Source organism: Rana temporaria, chromosome 2, assembly GCF_905171775.1.
Source record: "Rana temporaria chromosome 2, aRanTem1.1, whole genome shotgun sequence".
Taxonomy (NCBI): domain Eukaryota; kingdom Metazoa; phylum Chordata; class Amphibia; order Anura; family Ranidae; genus Rana; species Rana temporaria.
Genome location: NC_053490.1, coordinates 119431971 through 119453845, shown reverse-complemented (window position 1 = coordinate 119453845; position 21875 = coordinate 119431971). Strand labels below are relative to the sequence as shown.

The 21875-nt window shown below is 45.0% G+C and overlaps 1 protein-coding gene across 1 annotated transcript; it reads left to right on the top strand.

Annotated features, from left to right (window-relative positions):
* The first annotated feature begins 7346 nt into the window (after window positions 1-7346).
* TSFM (Ts translation elongation factor, mitochondrial) lies at window positions 7347-21260 on the top strand. The gene is made up of 6 exons (XM_040340861.1): window positions 7347-7456; window positions 7540-7692; window positions 12276-12404; window positions 15620-15742; window positions 20538-20616; window positions 20767-21260. The coding sequence occupies exons 1-6, from the start codon at window positions 7442-7444 to the stop codon at window positions 21186-21188; spliced, it is 921 nt and encodes a 306-aa protein (XP_040196795.1). The 5' UTR covers window positions 7347-7441; the 3' UTR covers window positions 21189-21260.
* Window positions 21261-21875: the final 615 nt, after the last annotated feature.

Genomic DNA, 21875 nt, shown 5'->3' with positions numbered 1-21875 from the left:
CCTCCTCCTAGGACCAAGATGTATTTTTGTACCTTATGAAGATTCTATGGATATTCAGTCTGGTGCACGGATTGGTGGTTCAATCTTATGGAAATCCAGCAGTCCCAGCTACTAGCAGGGTGGATTCGGGCAATTATTATGATGCCATGAAGAGCTTATTACCCTGGCCATTGGCAGGCAAGCGGCAACTTGGGCCAAACGTCCTAGCTATTAGCAGGAGGCCCCCCTGACTTACATATGCCCAGATCGTGCAGTGATGTCCCAGGCTGAATCAGGATCAGGATGGTATCGTATGAAATTCATTATATATATACTTATTTTTTGCTTGGCAGCAGTTTTTGTTTGTCTGTCTGTACCTGTCCGCGCGGTGTATCTCCTCCATGGCGGCTGGGACGCATCTGCGTTCCACTCGGCCGCGTCTTCCGGGCTGCCTGCACTGTCGTGAACCTAGCCTGGAATCGAGGCTTGGTTTCACACTTGCTCAGTTCCGGATTGGACGGCCTTTCGCGCATGCGCGCGGACTCCGTTAGGCGACGTCGGCTCCGCCGTACGTACGCCGGGGGGGCGCGGTGACGTCATCGGCGGCGCCAGGTTTAAATAGCTGTCAGATTCAGCTATTGCCTGGGATGCCCTGCGGATCGTGAGCAGCCTCCCGGTGTATGTAGCTGTGTCTGGCAAGGTAGGAAACGGTTCTCTCCTCCTTCTGCTCTGGTCTGCCTGATTGTTCTTCCTTGGGTAATTATGGCCTGATTTTTTTTCAGCTACCATATCTGTATAATGGACGTTTCACCGCCCCCCGGTGGCCAACCCTTGCTCTGCAGGTAGGAATTTTTTTCCTACTGCTTGTATTGGTTGCCCTTCTGTCTTTTTCTTCATTCATTGATGTTATGTCCTTGTGTATCTTGTCTTTTTTAGCCCTTCTAGGTCTGAAACTAGGCATTCAGCACGTGAAGAAAATGATAATGCTAAATCTAAACATCATTCCTCTTCAAGCTCTAGACGTCCGAGATCGTCTTCTCGACATCATAGTAGAGAGCCCAGATCTGCACACCACTCCCGTGGCCGTTCCAGCCACTCTAAAAGCAGAGTCTGCTGGGGGTGCAAGTCTCAGGTTCCGGAAGGGAGATCTCTCTGTGAACCATGTTATGCCCGGGCCATGAGGGAGAAGGGTGAGGAAGGTCTTCAAGTGGAGGCTATAGTCAGAAGGGTGGTCCAGGAGTCCCTAAACAAATCTGACCCCATAATTACAGTTGTCCCTCCAACTGACCCCGCACCAATTCACATACAAATGGATACTGAAGTCCCGGGGCCCTCTACACTCTGTCGCTCCGCAAGTGAATCCTCCTTGTGCGAGGTTGAAGATTCTAACAATACTTCTGGATTTGATTTTTCTTTAGTTCCAAATCTAGTTAAAGCGGTAAAAGACGCCCTAAAGTGGGATGAGCCTGTTGAGGCTCCTTCTAAACAGAGAAAATACTTCAAACAACTCAAGAAGGACCGCCCAAATTTTCCTTTTTTGGAAGAACTTGGTGGAATCTTTTCTGAAGAATGGACTGGGGTGGAAAGGAAAAATTCTTTACTCTCCAAGGTGTCAAAGATGTATCCTTTCAGAAGTGAGGATGTGAAACATCTAGAATCTGCTCCTCTGGTTGACGCAGCTCTAATGAGGCTAGTGAAACACGTCACACTCCCTTTGGAAGATTCCGTCTCGTTCAAAGACGGGTTAGAAAGAAAGATAGATACTGACCTTAAACGGATATATATCACGGCAGGTATGACTTGCAAACCAGCTCTGGCTCTCGCAGCACTGTCTAAAGCTATGGAAACTTGGTCAGATGAGATTGATTCCTCCCTGTCAAACATCTCTGAAGATTTAGCAGGAAGCATGCCGCTTCATGAACTGAAAATGGCATCGGTTTTTTTTGGGGGAGGCCTCCCTTGATATTATACGCCTGGTGGCTCGTGTCATGCTATCCTCTGTGACAGCCAAACGGGCCTTGTGGCTCCGTCCTTGGCTAGCTGATCCTGCCTCTAAGCAGGCTTGGTGCCGTATTCCCTTTCAGGGTTCTTCTCTGTTTGGGAATAAGCTGGATAGTGCCATTTCCCGGGCCACGGGTGGTAAGTCGGGGTTCCTTCCCCAAGATCGTCGCCTTCTGGGTCAGAGAAGATTTCAACCTAGACGTAATCAGGATCGTGCAAGAGAGGCTCGTAGCTACAGACCCGGCCGCGATTTCAGGCGGAATTGGAGAAGAAACCAACCGTCGGGGCAGAAGCCCTCTAAAGTAGCTCCTTCCGGGGGTCGTGAAGCCCCTAAATCCTTTTGATACAGGATCGGCTCAGACAGTTCAAGTCGGAGCCAGATTATTCCAGTTCCGACATGTCTGGGCAGCCTCGATAAAGGATTACTGGACGGTCAAAACAATTTCTTTAGGTCATTCATGGATATTCATAGAACCACCCAGGCTTCAGTTTGTACCCACAGTTCTGCCCTCCTTGGAGGAAAAGAAACAAATTCTTCTTTCATACACGAATTCCCTGATAACTCAAGGTGCCGCCATACAAGTTCCAGCGTCCGAAAGGTTCCATGGGATGTATTCACCCCTGTTCATGGTCCAAAAGAAGTCCGGCTCTTGGAGACCAGTAATAGATCTCACGTACCTAAATACCTTCATAAAAAAGGAAAGGTTCAAAATGGAGTCATTGCTCACAATACGTCAGACGATTCAACCAGACGATTGGCTAGTCTCTATAGACCTAAAAGATGCATACTTTCATGTTCCAATTGCAGCAGAGTTCCAGAAGTATCTCCGGTTTGCGGTAAACAATATTCATCTCCAGTTTACATGTCTCCCGTTCGGGCTTACAACATCGCCTCGAGTATTTTCAAAGGTCTTACTGGCTGTGGTCGCTTTGATCAGAACCAAGGGAATCCGTCTACACCATTATCTGGACGATCTGCTATTACTCTCCCAATCCAAGAGACAGATATTGCTACACCGGGCTCAAGTCATTTCTACCCTGACGGAGTTCGGTTGGCTTCTAAACTTGGAAAAGAGTCATCTAGAACCTACACAAACCCTGACCTTTCTCGGAGCTCAATTCAATACGATAGAGAGCACAATCTCCTTACCACCGGAGAAAATTCCTATTATCCGAGACAGGATTCACCTTGCACTGTCTTCTCCTCTCCTCAGAGCATCACAGTGCCTAAAAATAATAGGCACCATGGTATCTACAACCCCCATGATGAAATGGGCACAGTGGAAGATGCGTCCCTTTCAAAAGGGTTTTCTCCAACAATGGGACCCGAAGGCCCGAGATCATCTCGTTCGAATAACTCCATGCATGCGGGAAAGTCTCCCTTGGTGGCTCTTACGGAAAAATCTTCTCAACTGTCATTCGATAGCCCCCGTTTCATGGATCACAATTACAACGGATGCCAGCAACAGAGGCTGGGGAGCACTCTGCCTGAAGGAGGTGGCACAAGGGAAGTGGGTCTTTCCGTCTCAAAAGGTAGTTTCCAACGTACTGGAACTTCGAGCAGCCTTCCATGCTCTACAAGCCTTCTCTCACTTGATCAAGGGATCCTCAGTCCTTCTGAGACTGGACAACACGACAGCAGTGTCTTATATCAAAAGACAGGGGGGCACCCGCAGTCTTTCTCTACTGAAAGAAGTAGACCCGATCATGTCATGGGCTCAAACACATCTAATGAACTTGACAGCAGTATATCTTCCCGGAGTTCAAAACTCTCAGGCGGATTTTCTTTCAAGGAAGTCGCTCGACAACAACGAATGGTCTCTCCACAACGAAGTCTTCAACTGGATTCTATCTCTAGGGATTGCCCCAGAAGTAGATCTATTCGCATCCCCGTGCAACTTCAAACTAGGGAAGTACTACACGAGAAGTCGTTGTCCCCAAGCCTTCGGAGTGGATGCCTTGACAGACCAGTGGAGGTTCCAGAAAGCATACGCCTTTCCCCCGACACCTGTCATTCTCCGTTTCCTGTCGAGACTCAGATGGGAGAAGGTCGAAATAATAGCAATAATCCCATACTGGCCCAACAGGCCATGGTTTCCATTACTGGCACAACTCAGTTTCCGGGATCCAATTCAGCTTCCATCCAGACCAGATCTTCTACTACAAGGAATAACTCCTCACCCTTGTCCAACACATCTACATCTAATGGCTTGGTTTTTGAGAGGGCAAGGTTGGAAGCATTAGGATGCCCAAGTAAAGCCGTTCCAACCCTGTTAAATGCCAGAAGGCCAAGTACCAACAAGGTGTATCAGAAGATATGGTCTAAATTCTCAGACTTTATTACCTCTGTGAATAGTTCTCTTAGTGATCCCCAAATTCAGGATGTACTGGGGTTCCTCCAGACAGGTCTTGACCTACCCCTGTCTGTCAGCTCCTTGAGAGTCCAGATTTCAGCCATCTCCGCCTTCACAGGCATATCCTGGGCCAGGCACGCACTTGTCAGGCAATTCTTTAAAGGTGCGGTGAGACTTAGACCTCAGAGGAAACCAAGGTTTTCCAAGTGGGATCTTCCTACGGTTCTGGATTATTTCTCAGAAGATCATCAGGAGAATCATTTGTCCATCAAGGATCTCTCTCTCAAAGTTGCCTTCCTTGTTGCCATTACGTCAGCCAAGAGAGTATCTGAAATTGGTTCTCTAGGTTCCAAAGAACCATTTCTCACCTTCTTCCCGGATCGGGTCGTGTTAATTCCTATGTTGGGTTCTAACCCAAAAGTAACATCTGTCTTTCACGAGAATCAGGAGATTGTCCTTCCAACCTTTCGTTCATCTGAAGATTCTAGTGTACATCCTTTGGATGTTGGAGAAGTTCTGAAACAATACCTTGAAGCTACTACTTCGTTCCGACAATCAGATCATCTACTTGTCACCTTTCAAGGTAAAAATAAAGGAATGCGTGCTTCCTCCAGGACTATTGCTAGGTGGATCGTCCAAGCCATCCAAGTGGCCTACAGAGCAAAAGGGTTGGCTCCTCCAGACGTGGTGACTGCACACTCCACTCGGAGCATCTCCACATCGTGGGCGGCTGCCCGTCACGTCTCCCCGGAAGTAATTTGTAAAGCAGCCGCATGGTCGTCTTTGAATACATTTATGACGCATTATTGCGTAGAACCGGCCTCCTTGTCGTCGGTTAATTTTGGTTTGCATGTTTTATCTATGGACAATGTCAAATAAATCTTTTTTTTCGTTAACCAGCATTTGCCCACCCGGGTGTGTATGGCTAGTCATTTCCCACACGTAGGCTGCCATGGAGTCTGTCAGGAAAAGGGAAAATTTATATCAAATACTTACCGTAATTTTCCTTTCCTGATGGACTCCATGGCAGCAGGAGTTCCCTCCCTTGCTGGAGTAGGCTATATTACGGAACACGGTCTCTGGCTAGAAGCAAAGATTTATGGGAGTAGGGTCCTATGAGGTATGAGAGGCGGGATTAACCCACACGTAGGCTGCCATGGAGTCCATCAGGAAAGGAAAATTACGGTAAGTATTTGATATAAATTTTCCCTTTTCTGACATTCAAAAACAAAACAAAAACAAATCAGTGACCAATATAGCCACCTTTCTTTGCATGGACACTCAAAAGCCTGCCATCCATGGATTCTGTCAGTGTTTTGATCTGTTCACCATCAACATTGCGTGCAGCAGCAACCGCAGCCTCCCAGACACTGTTCAGAGAGGTGTACTGTTTTCCCTCCTTGTAAATCCCACATTTGATGATGGACCACAGGTTCTCAATGGGGTTCAGATCAGGTGAACAAGGAGGCCATGTCATTAGTTTTTCTTCTTTTATACCCTTTCTTGCCAGCCACGCTGTGGAGTACATGGACGCGTGTGATGGAGCATTGTCCTGCATGAAAATCATGTTTTTCTTGAAGGATGCAGACTTCTTCCTGTACCACTGCTTGAAGAAGGTGTCTTCCAGAAACTGGCAGTAGGACTGGGAGTTGAGCTTGACTCCATCCTCAACCCGAAAAGGCCCAGCAAGCTCATCTTTGATGATACCAGCCCAAACCAGTACTCCACCTCCACCTTGCTGGCGTCTGAGTCAGACTGGAGCTCTCTGCCCTTTACCAATCCAGCCACGGGCCCATCCATCTGGCCCATCAAGACTCACTCTCATTTCATCAGTCCATAAAACCTTAGAAAAATCAGTCTTGAGATATTTCTTGGCCCAGTCTTGACGTTTCAGCTTGTGTGTCTTGTTCAGTGGTGGTCGTCTTTCAGCCTTTCTTACCTTGGCCATGTCTCTGAGTATTGCACACCTTGTGCTTTTGGGCACTCCAGTGATGTTGCAGCTCTGAAATATGGCCAAACTGGTGGCAAGTGGCATCTTGGCAGCTGCACGCTTGACTTTTCTCAGTTCATGGGCAGTTATTTTGCGCCTTGGTTTTTCCACACGCTTCTTGCGACCCTGTTGACTATTTTGAATGAAACGATTGATTGTTCGATGATCACGCTTCAGAAGCTTTGCAATTTTAAGAGTGCTGCATCCCTCTGCAAGATATCTCACTATTTTTGACTTTTCTGAGCCTGTCAAGTCCTTCTTTTGACCCATTTTGCCAAAGGAAAGGAAGTTGACTAATAATTATGCACACCTGATATAGAGTGTTGATGTCATTAGACCACACCCCTTCTCATTACAGAGATGCACATCACCTAATATGCTTAATTGGTAGTAGGCTTTCGAGCCTATACAGCTTGGAGTAAGACAACATGCATAAAGAGGATGATGTGGTCAAAATACTCATTTGCCTAATAATTCTGCACTCCCTGTATATCAAGCTCTATTTGTGGGAAAAAAGGATGTTCAAGTTTGTTTTGGTACAGCGTCGCACAACCGCGCAATTGTCAGTTAAAGCGACGCTGTGCCGAATCGCAAAAAATAGCCTGGTCATTAAGGGGGCAAATTCTTCCTGGGCTGAAGTGTTTTTTTTAAATACCACCAAAAGAAAGCTCTAGTTGTGTAAAAAAATAAAAGCTTCATATGAGTACAGTGTAGCATGACTGTGCATTTGTCATTCAAAGTGCAACAGCTCTGAAAATTGGCATTGGCAGGAAAGGGGGCAGAAGTGCACAGTAGGCAAGTGGTTAACCAGTGGTGGGGAGCAGGCAGTGTCTTTTGTGTCAGTTCAGCAATAATGAGCGCCCACACCATAGCTGACAATAGTACAATTTGTATGATGTGGCTGCATGACTGGAGTTTTGTTATGTTTAGAAAATGGGCTTCATTGTATTACACAGCCGCTGGATGATCTGCTACAAACACACACAGAAAATCATCCCAGTGGTCTCCGGAAAAATGGCTGCCGAGATGACCCGGAAAACGATGACCTTCGTTTGGTGCCGCTGTTTCGCGTCATCAGTGTGCGCCGCTGTCATTCATCGTGTGGAAGGTGTCAGGGATGCTGCGCTGTAGGGTAAGAGATGACATTGTGTGTATGGGGTGATCGCTGTGTCTCCGGACATTCTGCTGAGTCACTTATCTCCTCTTCCATGGCAGATCTTCTCCTGGCACAAGGCCGCCCTCCTCCACACATGTGGCCGGCTGCTGGCCTCAGACAAGGACCTCCTGCTGAAGCTGAGGAAGAAGACCGGCTACTCGTTCACCAACTGCAAGAAGGCCCTGGACAAGTTCAGCAATGACATCAAGCAGGTGATGGCTGTTCTCAGGCTGGGGGGAGGGGGTCATCTTACTACAGGACACACATGGGAGCTTCCAACCCAATTTATATTTAAAGTGGTCACATGACATCATCTTAGGGTCAGCACACACATTACAATCTGGCCGTATAGCAACTTTATGGTGGCCATGCTTCATGTGTTTGTTTTTTATTTCCATCTAAAAATGTTATTTATAGAATTCATCAAGGTTACAAAGAACATTATTGTTAAAAAAAAAAAGTTACAAAGAAGACAGAAGACAAGTACATAGTAACAGCAGTGCAAGGAATTTCCTACAATCTCTCATTACATAGACGTAGCTTAGATACTGTATGATCCGTCTTGTGTGGACAATAAGATCTATAGGAGTAAGGAGAACATATTGTTTTAATCCCAACACTCAAAAGAGGGAGGGGCCAGGAGCAGCGAAGAGGGACCTGAGAAGAGGAGGATCTGGGCTGCTGTGTGAAAAACCACTGCACAGAGGAGGTAAGTATAACATGTTTGTTATTTAAAAAAAACATTGAGCCTTTACAATTACTTTTAATACTGGGCACTTTCACCCCCTTCCTGCCCAGGCCAATTTTCAGCTTTCAGCGCTGTTGCACTTTGAATGCGCGGTCATGCAACACTGTATTCAAATTAAACTTTTGTAATTTTGTTGCCACAGCTAGAGCTTTCTTTTAATGATATTTAATCACTTCTTGGTTTTATATATATATTTTTTTAATAAACAAAAAAAAAATATATATATATAATATTTTTTTTTGGGAAAAAAAAGTTTTTCTTAGTTTCTGTCAATACATTTTGTAAATAAGTAATTTTTCTCCTTCACTAATGGGTGCTGATGAGGCGGTGTCCTGCTGAAAATGTTCCCCCCGCGGATTAGGACCCCCCTGTACTGTGCAGGCGCAGCACAAACCTCAACCAAGCCTCCGAAAATAAGAAGGGGAAAGGGAATAGCCGCTCCAGGTGGGAACCCAAACGAACATCCACCGTTGCAGACAACTCAGGTGCAGGCAATGCACTTAGCAAAGCAGGAACAAAGATTGTCTCTGGACAGCCACGCACTGAACAAATTGTAGCCTTTATTGAATAAAGGACAGCACTACAAGTCGCAGAAAAGTGAAATAAAATAAAACCCAACTGCTGACGCGTTTCGCACTAACACTAGTGCTTAGTTATAGCTAAAAAATACAACAAATTATAACAAATATATATATACAACCTTAATGAGACCATATGACTGAAGACCTGAGAAAACAGATGGTGTCCAATTGTCTAATTAGTTGACAAACCAATCAGTGAATGGGAGTGTCATGTGAAAAAAACCCTCTAATGAAAGAGGGAAAATATGTGCCTGGTGATCTACACGTGTATACCTTTTATGTACATACAAGGACTATATAGAAAAATTAAGGTTGTATATTTATAATTTGTTGTATTTTTTAGCTATGACTAAGCACTAGTGTTAGTGCGAAACGCGGCAGCAGTTGGGTTTTATTTTACTTCACTCTGCTGCGACTTGTAGTGCTGTCCTTTTTTCAATAAAGGCTACAATTTGTTCAGTGTGCGGCTGTCCAGAGACAATCTTTGTTCCTGCTTTCCGAAAATAAGAACACGTAGAGCTGAGAGTCAGCTCTACACGGCGCATGAGCAATCACTATGACACATGCTGCACGCTCCTGATGCTAGTGATACTCTGCAAGGGGCGGGGTTGATTTAAGCAATAAAGTACACGTTTTAGCAAAATCTGCCCATCGACATTGCAAATCCAGCCCTTCATTTGTTTTAACGCGCCATGCTAAGACGTGTACTTTATTGCTAAAATCATCCCTGCTCCTTGCAGAGTATCACTAGCATTGGGAGCGTGCGACATGTGTAATAGTCATTGCGCATGCGCTGTGTAGAGCTGACTCTCAGCTCTACATGTTCGGCTATTTTTGGAGGCTCGTTTGAGGTTCGTACTGCGCAGGCGCAGTACAGGGGGGTCCTTATCCACCAAGGGGAACTTATTCGGCAGAACAGCGGCACTGATGTGGCACTGGTGTGGCACTGGTGGGCACAGATAGGCGACACTGATGGGCAGGAGTGATAACCAGCACTGACTGGCATCACTAATGGCCACTGACTTCTGGCACTTGTGGCCACTGACTTCTGCCAGTGGTGGGCACACATTGCTGGCACCGGCTGTGATTGGACACAGCCGATCACATGGTTAAAGACCCACGGCTCTTTTACAGAGATCGCTGTCCTAGAAACACGGCGCGATCCCCCATGGGCATGCAAGAGCGATTGTTCTGGGAGGCCGTCGTATGACGTCCACCCAGAACGAGAGTCGCACCGCCCAGCCGTCATTTGACGATGGGCGGGTGGCAAGTGGCTAATAGAGGTGGCATCTTCACTGATCTCACGATTCGACCCCATGGTTTTCATCAAAAAAATTAGGCAGTCAGAATCGTTCAAGGCTGCATCCCCTTCCCTCCCCTGTGGTGTAGCAGGCCCTGCTTTGGACAGAAAGAATACAGGACCTTGTAGTTCCCACAGTTGCAGTGTGTTAGGCATTGGTCAGAACAGAGGAGAAATGCTGGATCTTCTGGTCTCCCCAGTTGTAATATAGAATTAGCAAGCCCTGTTTAGGACAAGCTGAGCCTTGTAATCCCAACAGTTGCAGTGTAGTAGGCCCTGATTCCGAGAGGAGGATTACTGATACCTATCACCCCCTCCCCCCAGTTGCAGTGTAGTGGGCCCTAGTAAGGACAGGAAAGGAATGCAGGGCCTTGTAGTCCCCCCCCCCCCCAGTTGTAGTGTAGTAGGCCCTATTAAGGACAGAAGAGGAATACTAGGATGTGTAGTCCTACCAGTTTCAGTGTAGAAGGCCCTAGTAAGGACAGAAGAGGAATGCTGGGACCTGTAGTCCTCCCATTTGCAGTGTAGAATGCCTTGGTTAGGACAGAGGGGATGCTGGGCCTTGTAATCCCCCCAGTTGCAGTGTAGTAGGTCCTAGTAAGGCAGAAGAGGAATACTAGAACCTGTAGTCCTTCCGGTTGCAGTGTAGAAAAACCTTGGTTAGGAAAGAGGGGATGCTAAGACCTGTAGTCTCCCAGTAAGGATGAGCTCCGGCATGTTCCCACACTCCACATACAGAGCCCACCAGGAAGTCGGCACTGCGTTGCACTAATCGCAGGCAGGGAGACATTGGCCTGATGCACGGCTGCAGAGTTTGGGAAATGTTTTCCTGCCTGTGATTAGCGCGGTGCCGACTTCCTGGCGGGCTCTGCACATGGACTGTGCGAACACGCCGGAGCTCATCCTTATCCCCCAGTTTCAGTGTAATAGGCCCTGGTAAGGACAGAAAATGAATGCTGGGCCTTGTAGTTGTCCCCCCAGTTGCAGTGTAATAGGCCCTAGTAAAGACAGAGGAGGAATGTTGGGACCTGTAATCCACCCATTTGCAGTGTAGAAGGCCTTGGTTAGGACAGAGGGAATGCTGGGCCTTGTAGTCCCCCCCCCCCCAGTTGCGGTGCAGTAGGCCCTAGTAAGGACAGAAGAGGAATACTGGGCCTTGTAGTCCTCCCCCTCTCAATTGCAGTGTAGAAGGCCCTAGTAAAGACCGAAGAGGAATGCTCTGAGGAGAAACTAAATTGGCCATCTTGTATAGCCACCATTAAATTGATCAAAACTGTATACTATGAGAATTGAGTCCAGCAACAAAGGAATGTTGTTAACACCGTCACATTTGATCTCAATCTTGTTTGGACACTTGGGGGTCTTCTTTTTTTCATTCAATCTGAGAGGGTGTATCATCTGATCCCCACTTTTAATATACAACATTGTTCTTAAATGTTACAGTGCAATTTTTATTGTTTGTGATACCCTGGAGGAACATTCCCCTTTGGGAGCTTGTGTTACTCTTCCAGTTCGATTCTTAGTGCATTCATCAATAAAGTTTTCTTTCCCTACTGCTGGTATTACGTGGTTGATTCACCCATAGACAACACTTTGGGGCTTCTTCTGTCCCAATCTCCCCTTCCTCTCTACTATGAGAACCTACCTCATCTACTCAGTCAGGCAGGCCTTTGCACTTCATACTTGCTGGTAGATCTACAGGAGATTGTACAATGAGGTTGATTCCTCCCAGTGGTGCCAAGGACGGGGGGGGGGGGGGGGGGGGGAGTGTGATTCCTCTCAGTGGTGCCAAGGACGGGGGGAGCGCGATTCCTCCCAGTGGCGTAAAGGGCGGGCACGTTCTCGGGAGGATATCACACCGGGCGGGCACGTTCTACTGCTGCTGTTTGAGCACGGAATTTGCTTTTGTTGCGGGAGTGACGGTGCAATGAAAAAGAGAATTTTTATCTGCCAGAAAGGGCATTTTGGGAACATTGTAAAATATAGAAGTATAGATTACAGACATACAAGTTGCATTGGAAAAATCTGTACCATTTTAATACATAACATATAAGTATAAGCTACTTAAAGGTCAAATTACAGTTTATGGAAAAAAAATAAAAAAAAGTTACTATTCTGTGTCCCAAATTCTGAATGCCTTTTTAACCATTCCCTCGTCTTTCAAAGGCAGAAGCTTGGCTACATGAACAGGCCCAGAAAGAAGGATGGAGTAAAGCCTCAAAATTGCAAGGAAGAAAGACTGCAGAGGGTCTTATAGGACTGCTGAATAAAGGCAACTCTGCAGTGTTAGTGGAAGTGAGTATACACCCTCTATTATACATGGAGACTAGGGTAGTGGAATGTATTAGCACCGCTATTTCTAGTACTGATAAGAATATAAAACCCCAATCTAATTTCAGTGTATAATTACTTTATGAAAATATTAGCAGTCCGCTTGATTGCATATTTTTTTCCAGAAAACTAAGAGCATAAAAACTGCAGAGCTTGTACTATTTCTATAATAATTAGTTGCTGGCAAATGACACACAATTCACACAACTTTAACCTAAGATTTACACACTCTTCCAAATTGAAAACTTTGTTAATAGTGTGCAAAGTCAACTATAAATAGAGATACCTCATGTTAAAGCTGAAGTGTAGTGTACTGTACACACATTTCATTTCCTTGTTACCACCTCCACCCTGATCATATGTTTTTCAAATAAACTCTTTTGAGACCCAGTGATATCCTTTAGGGAAGGGCAGACTCTTGTAGATATTACACCAGTCTACTTCAGAACTTTTTCCAGTATTGACAGATGAAAGGACACATGCCCAGAGTTCCTTTTTAGATGTGCCTGCTTCTCCTTGCTGGCCACTGGTTGGTGCAGACTTTAGCTGTGCAGTCTGCTGATTGATTTTGATCCTGCATATCAAAAGGGATGGCCAGGTATGTGTTCTTTCACATAAAGCTCCAGGACAAATCAAGATGATGGGTGGGGGGGAAACAAGTATGGATCAGAGAGAATTGATTGATGAATGACTGATGTCATTCAAACAGAAGGGGTTTAACCACTTCCGGATCGCCGCGTGTACATATACGTCGGCAGAATGGCACGGACAGGCACATCAACGTACCTGTACGTGCCTGCCTAGACGTGGGTCGGGGGTCCGATCGGGACCCCCCCCCCCCCCGGTACATGCGGCGGTTCCCATGGCTGTCCGAGCGATCCGGGATGAGGGGGCGGCTGTTCGTTTTTGTCCGCCCCCTCCGGATCGCTCTCAGCCAATCCGAGCGCTCCCCCTGCCTGTCACTTCCTCCTCCTGTGTAAACACAGGAGGAGGAAGTGATGTGATCTCTCCTCTCGGCGGGATTTTCAACCGCCGCTGAGGAGAGATCACATCACACAGTGAATCTGCACAACACTACACTGACACCAGTACACACAGGCACATTAACCCCTTGCGATCACCCCCCCCCCCCCGTCACAGTTTCACCTAATGCAGTGATCATATATGTACTGATCACTGCATTTAGTGTCAGTGTGACAGGCAGTTAGTGTTGGGTCCAGGGTAGCCCCCGTACCCCCCCTAATAAAGTTTTAACCCCTTGATCACCGCCCTAGTTAACCCTTTCACTCCCTATTGCCAGTGTCACTAAGCGATCATTTTTCTGATCGCTGTATTAGTGTCACTGTTCCCGCTAGATAGCTATTTTTTTTTTTTTATTACGATTTTTTTTTTTTTTTTTATACTAAAGACATGTGGCTGAATAAATTTTGGCCTAAATGTTTGACTAAAATTTTGTTTATTTGATTTTTCCTATAACAAAAATAAAAAAATATTGTTTTTTTTTTTCAAAAACGTCGCTCTATTTTTGTATATAGCACAAAAAATAAAAATCGCTGAGGCGATCAAATACCACCAAAAGAAAGCTCTATTTGTGGGAAGAAAAGGACGCAAATTTTGTTTGGGAGCCACGTCGCACGACAGCGCAATTGTCTGTTAAAGCGACGCAGTGCCAAATTGTAAAAACCCCTTGGGTCATTTAGCAGCATATTGGTCCGGTCCTTAAGTGGTTAAAGGCTATATTGTGAAGATACAATTTTGCAGGGAATTGAGAGAAGTGTAGGAGTAAACAGAAGGCTGGAGCTCAGCTTTAAATATAAATAGCTCAGAATAAATGAAAATGAAATAAAATGATTTAGTTTAAATACTTGGCTTTTTAAGCCTCTACGTGGCGCTCCTCTTCCATGTTAAATGACATCCAGTGTGCCGCTGTACAGAATGTTACTCATATGACATTATGTGAGCAATATTCTATGTTGAGGGCTACTGACACCAGATGGAAAGAGAAATGACCGGACCATCCAGAAGACTTATGTGTAAGGGGACAGGGGGCGGGTTCAGTGTCCATGTGCTTTAACTTTGCAAGGCTTGGATGAAGAATGGCCCATTCCATCTTTAATGTGGAATAAACAAAGAACTGAGGGATTAAAAGTAGAATATCCATAATGGTCTTGTGGGAGATGAGGGGACACAAATTTCCAAGAAACTGGTGGGATTTTAAAGCAAAGTTTCAGCCTCTAAACAAAAATGTTTTAAAGTCAGCAGCTACAAATAATGTAGTTGCTGACTTTTAAAATAAGGACACTTACCTGTCCAACGATCCAGCCATGTTGGTCACCTGAAGCCTTATAGGTCCAATGGCTCGGGTGCAGGTGCCGGCATTACAACTAAGGGAAACCAGTAGTGAAGCCTTCAGGTTTCCCAGTTGGTTTCCTACTGCGCATGCACAAGTTGCGCTGTGCTTTCTGAATGGCCCAGTCGTTTTCTCGGACACACACAAGTCCTAGAAGGCAGTGGGGAGAAGTAAGGGGCCATTGAAAATGCAGAGATGAGGTACCTTGGCATGGTAGGATGAAAGTCTAGCTGGAGAACAGCAAGAAAAGATACAAAACGACAAGAAAATTAAAATAAATGAGGGGGGGGGGGAGGGGGGTTGGGGTGCTCAATTGTTCTAGAGCTACTTTAATTCTAGCCTGGAACTCTGCTTTACTTTATCACTGATCATCCAAAAGAGTTGATCTTGAACAATGTAAAGCCCTGGTTCACACTGGTGCATTTTGATATGTCAAATCGGCAGTATTTGCTGGCAATGGCACCGCCCTAATCGGTGCAACACCACATCTGCGACGCTGCACCGGTTTCAAAAAGTAGTTTCTGTACTCCTTTTTGCAATTTCGGAAAGGGGTTTACATTGACATCTGTGCAGAAACTGCACAGATGTCTCTGTAATCGCGGCCGAAATCAGGGCTGACAGGCGGGAGTGAAATCCGGCTGCGGCTTCATTCCCGCAGCCCAGTGTGAACCTGGGCTAAAGGAGTTGCCTTTGTTAAATATAAGAATATTATTGAATGCTCTTTCTTGATTTTAATTGGAAATCGTGAGTCAGGAGAACCAGACTGTTGCCTACTTGAAATGCCTTTACCGATTATTAGAACTACAAGAAACGCTATTGATTTTTCCAGGTGAACTGTGAAACAGACTTTGTTGCCAGGAATGTGAAGTTTCAGCAGCTGGTCCAGCAGGTGGCAGTCTCGACACTAAAGCATTGCCATAGTACAGAAAGTAACCAGACCTCCTACTTGAAGGTGAGATGTTGGAGACAACACATTTTAAGATTTCTAGATTAATAGGTAATAGCTTCTAGGTACAGATATATGGGGACTCAGATTGCCGTCTTATGTTTGATGTAAGCCACTGACCCAGAACAAGTATGACCCTGCAAAGAAAATACTTCACTATCCTCTTCAGCTCTGGCAACTGTTTACCTCTTATGGAGCGGAGCAATCTTCACAGTTTAGCAATTTGCCATTACTTTTGTTATAAGATACTGTAGTGTATGTAATATTAAATATTCTTTGTGTTCCTGTTATTACAACACCAGATTTATGTAGATGTTGTATTTTTATTATAGTTGGCTAAAATATGAAGTTGACCACAGAGGCCCAGATAGTTGATGTTTCACATGTACTTTAAAAAGGATATTGGAGAAGTACAGAGAAGGGCAACCAAACTGATAAGAGGCATGGAGGAGCTCGGCTATGAGGAAAGACTAGAAGAACTAAATGTTCTCACTCTTGAGAAGAGGAGATTAGGGGGGGGGGGGAGGGGAGGGATATGATAAACATGTACAAATATATAGGGGGGGTCCATATAGTGAACTTGGTGTTGAGTTATTCACTTTAGGATCAACACAAAGGACAAGGGGGCACTCTTTATGTCTAGAGGAAGAAAGATTTAATCTCCAAATACGGAAAGGTTTCTTCACAGTAAGAGCTGTGAAAATGTGGAACAGACTCCCTCCAGGCGTGGTTCTGGCCAGCTCAGTAGATTGCTTTAAGAAAGGTCTGGATTCTTTTCTAAATGTACAGAATATAACTGGGTACTGACATTTATAGGTAAAGTTGATCCAGGGAACATCTGATTGCCTCATGGGGGGATCAGGAAGGTTTTTTCCCCTGCTGTAGCAAATTGGAACATGATCTGCTGGGGTTTTTCTACTTCCTCTGGATCAACTGTGGGTATAGAATTGGGTATATGGGACTGTTAGATATTTATATTTTTCATTTTTTTATGGTTGAACTTGTGTCTTTTTTCAACCTGACTAACTATGTAACTATGTACACTGTAGACCAAGGATATGCAATTAGCGGACCTCCAGCTGTTGCAGAACTACAAGTCCCATGAGGCATAGCAAAAATGGCTGAAGGTCTGCTTTAAATTATTAAAGTCTACCTTTTTTGCAATATAATATTTTTTTTTTTTTCCTAGTGCTGAAGTTTAATCTGTTAATTTTTTGCTTGCCCTAGATCAGGGATATGCAATTAGCGGACCTCCAGCTGTTGCCAAACTACAAGTCCCATGAGGCAAAGCAAGACTCTGACAGCATCAAGCATGAAACCCAGAGGCATGATGGGACTTGTAGTTTGGCAACAGCTGGAGGTCCACTAATTGCATATCCCTGCCCTAGATCCTTCCTCTCACCTCCTTCTGTTTTTTATTTTCTTTACATTCCTTATTTTAGACCCTGTGACACCATTACCGAAACTCTTTGCTTTCTAATGCAGGCAAACCATGGCTGGTGGGGGTGGTCAGCAGGATGCTATACATAGCTTCATAAAGATATCACCCCACCATGCCTTAGTACTCCTCCCAAGAGCCCTCAGCCATGTTACAAGTAGCGAGTTGGCACTTAGGAGGCGTTATGCACATATCAAAATGCATTAATGGGGGGTGTCAGTCTGGAGGTGTTGGCTTTCATAGACAGAATGTCTGTATGAAGCTCATGGTATACAGTGATACCTCGGTTCACGAACGCTTCTGTTCACGAACAACTCGGTTCACGAACAGAAAAGTTCATATAAATATGCTCCGGTTCACGAACTCCGCCTCGGTTCACGAACAGGAGCCGCGGCCATTTTAATGCTATTTCCAGGCTGTCACATGGTCGTGACTTCCTGTAGGAAGATCGTGGAGAGAAGAAGACACACAGAAAGAAGTGTACTGCGAGTACTGTGCATACATTTCAAGGTATTTTTTGATTTTTGGTGTGCTTTTTAGCACATACAGTACTGTACTGTTCTTGCTGTTCTTGCTGTATTGTACAGTTCACTGGACACCCAATATGGCTCCCAAGAAGCATAGTGGAAAGAAGAAAGTGCGGAGCAGCAATGAAGGTGACAAGAACAGCAATGCAGGTGACAATGTGCAAAGTGGAAATGCAAGTGACAATGTGCAAAGGGGAAATGCAAGTGACAATGTGCAAAGTGGAAATGCAAGTGACAATGTGCAAAGGGGAAATGCAAGTGACAATGTGCAAAGGGGAAATGCAAGTGACAATGTGCAAAGGGGAAATGCAAGTGACAATGTGCAAAGTGGAAATGCAGGTGACAAGAATGTGCAGCGCAAGCATGGGGGCAAAAAGAAAGTGCAGAGCAGTAGTAAAGGTGACAGCAAGGTTGTGAAGAAAATAACCATTGAGCTGAAGAAGGAAATTATAGAAAAGCATGACCGTGGTATTCGTGTGACTGATCTGGCCTCGGAGTACAAGATGGCAAAGTCAACAATCTCGACTATTCTGAAAAACAAAGCCGCCATCAAAGGAGCTGATGTTGCAAAAGGAGTAACAATGTTAACCAAGCAGAGGACGCAAGTGCTGGAAGAGGTGGAAAAACTTTTGCTTGTGTGGTTGAATGAGAAACAGCTGGCAGGTGATAGCGTTAGTGAAGCTATGATCTGTGAGAAAGCCAGGAAATTGCACAGTGATTTACTGCAAAGAAGCCCCTCTACAACTGCAGCAAGTGACGAATTTAAAGCCAGTAGGGGGTGGTTTGAAAAATTCCGCAGGAGAAGTGGCATCCACAGTGTGATTAGACATGGTGAGGCTTCCAGTTCTGACAAGGCCGCAGCAGAAGCCTACAAGTTAGACTTTGCGGAATTCATGAAGACAGAAGGATACGTCCCTCAACAAGTGTTCAACTGTGATGAAACAGGGCTCTTCTGGAAAAAAATGCCGAACAGAACCTATATCACGCAGGAGGAAAAGGCACTACCAGGGCACAAGCCCATGAAGGACAGATTGACCCTTTTGCTGTGTGCCAATGCAAGCGCCGATCTGAAAATTAAACCACTACTGGTGTACCATTCTCAGACCCCTCGTGCATTTAGGGAACAAAATGTGAACAAGGCCAGACTGCCCATCATGTGGAGAGCCAATGCCAAAGCTTGGGTCACAAGGCAATTGTTTATGGAATGGCTGCACGAGGTGTTTGCACCCACCGTCAGAAAATATCTTTCTGATAACCAGCTGCCTGAAAGGTGCCTTCTTCTGATGGACAATGCCCCGGCACACCCTCCAGCCTTGGTGGATGATATGGATGCTGAGTATGACTTCATCAAGGTAAAGTTCCTCCCCCCCAACACAACACCACTTCTGCAGCCCACGGACCAGCAAGTCATCTGCAACTTCAAGAAGCTGTACACAAAGGCGCTCTTCACTAGGTGTTTTAATGTCACTGAAGAGACGTCCTTGACTTTGAAAGACTTCTGGAAGAAACATTTCAATGTTGCCCACTGCATTAACCTCATTGACAAAGCCTGGGAAGAGGTCACTCCCCGAACCCTAAATTCAGCCTGGAGGAAACTGTGGCCAGAATGTGTCGCTGAACGTGAACATGACATTGAAGTGCCTGATGCTGAGGTAGTGGAGGAAATTGTGTCCATGGGCAAGAGTATGGGTCTGGACGTTGATGGTGCTGATGTGGAAGAGCTTGTTGAGGAACATAGGGAGGAGCTGACCACGGAAGAACTTTCTGAACTCCACAGTGAGCAGCAGAAGGCACTTCTTGAGGAGCATTCCACTGAGGAAGAGGAAGAAAGGGAGGAGGTTAGCAGTGATGCCATAAAATCCATTATGCAAAAATGGAATGAGTGCCATGATTTTTTTGAAAAGCACCACCCCAACATAACTGTCGTGAACAGAGTGTTAAATCTCATGAATGATAATGTGGTCTCTCATTTCCGGAGGGTTATGCAGCGCAGGAAGAGACAAGTGACATTGGACAGATTTTTCAGCAAAACTGAGCCTGCAGCTAGGAGACAAAGGAGAGAGGAAACCCCTGAAGGAGATCCCCCTGATGTCCTTATGGAGGGGGACTCTCCCTCCAAACAATAACTGCCTTCCTCCATGCCAGAAGTCATCTCAAGCAAGATTAGTGTCCTCTCTTTATACATTACTATACTGTACTAATGTGTATTGTAATTTTTTTCATATTTTTGTGCTTCAAAAACCCCCAAAAAAAGGTCAGCACGGATTAACCGGATTTACATTGAACCCTATGGGAAAATGTGCCTCGGTTCGCGACCAATTCGGTTCGCGACCAGAGTCAGTTCACGAATTAAGTTCGTGAACCGAGGTATCACTGTACATTGAAATTGGAGTAAGCAATATTGGTACAAGAGAAGGAGCCTGTATAGCTGTGCAGGACAGGAGGTAAAGCAAGAGTTTGGTTCTAAAGTCAACCTTTCCTAAAAGATTACAAGGGCTGCTTTTGCAGACATCCTAAAAATGCAGATCCATTGGTTTTACCATTTTCATTAACCTGTGGAAAATCTGGAAGGTCATAAATATCTCTGCATACTTGTTCTAGGTTAATGACTCAAACTGTTAAATCGAGCGAGTTGGCACGTCAAGTGATTTCAGAATGAGAAGTCACATCCATGTTTTTCTCCCATTAAAGGCATAAAATCTAACAAAGAACAACACAAAAATGTATTAGAAATGAATGTATATGCGCCTCCTTTTTTTTATCCGCTTGCTTCCTTATCTGCAGTTCTAATCTATCATGCACACAGTAGTTTTACATTCATTTTTCATTACTATAGGGTTCCCTTGCTGAAGAAGAGTTATTACAAATGAAGACAGAAGAGTCCTTATTAAAAGATCTTCTTGCAATGACGATCGGTAAGAAATAAGAAATGTTTTATTTTCCTATATGTATGTTAGAGTAGTGATATGTGGTCTGATGTTCCACTTCTGAAAGAAAATGGTGTGAGTTTGTGCTGCCTTGTCATTTATTTGTATTCTTTTAACTTTCTTTTATCTGTTTTGTAGGAAAACTGGGCGAAAACATGACCATGAAGAGAGCTGCATGGGTCACTGTCCCTTCTAGTATGTTTATTGGTTCATACATGCATGGCTCCCTACCTGCAGATACGCCTTCCTTGGCTAACATGGCATTTGGGAAGTATGGAGCCTTGGTTGTTTGCAAGCAAAATGATAACTGCAAAAGCAACATTACTGAATTGGGGCGTAGACTGGGCCAACATGTGGTGGGCATGAGCCCATCGACCCTGGGTTCTCTAGAAGATGAGTCTACTGGGGAGATGGAAACCAGGATGCTGGCCCAGCCTTTCCTACTGGAGCCCAGCCTAACTGTAGGACAGTATCTGCAGCCACATGATGTTGAAGTGTTGGATTTTGTACGCTTTGAGTGTGGGGAAGAAACGCAGACCACACAGTCCAACCAGTCCTAGTGCGTCATAACATTCTCATTCTGGAAAGTATGAACAATGTAAAGTGTATATATATATCCCCCCCCCCCCACCCCTCCCCAGTGAAAAATAAAAAAATATACCCTTTTCACTATTATGTGCTCTTCTAATTTGTCAAGTTAAAGCAACAAGTAGTTATAAATTATACCTAGGATTTAAAAAAAACAACCTCTATAGATAAGATTATTCCATTTGAATTTCTTTACATGTCTAGACAGGTATAGCTTGCCTGCAATTTGCAATTCTGATGCCTCTCCACAACCACAGCATGCCTGCAGTCTGCTCCATTGAATGCTCAAAATGTATGCATGCAAGATGAAAAAAGAAACACTTGTGTGTGTTTTAAGACTTCCATCCTTTGTACAAACCTATTGAAGACCAGGCTCAGTGACCAAGTTCGCTAAATATGTTGGTATCACATGGGATAAACTATTGCACTTTGTATGCTTTGCCGGTTACAATCGATTTAAATTTATCGCTCTTGTCTGGTGAGTTGAACAATAGCGACATCTAGTGCTTCAACATGGTAATGATCCTTTGGTTAGGAGACCGAGTCTTGCTCATTAAAGCTATGAAACAAATATTGTGATAAGAGGCTGTTGAGTGAGGGACGTTTTTTACTAATACAACAGCCAGCATATAAAATGTAATCTCTGGTCTGTGGTAAGA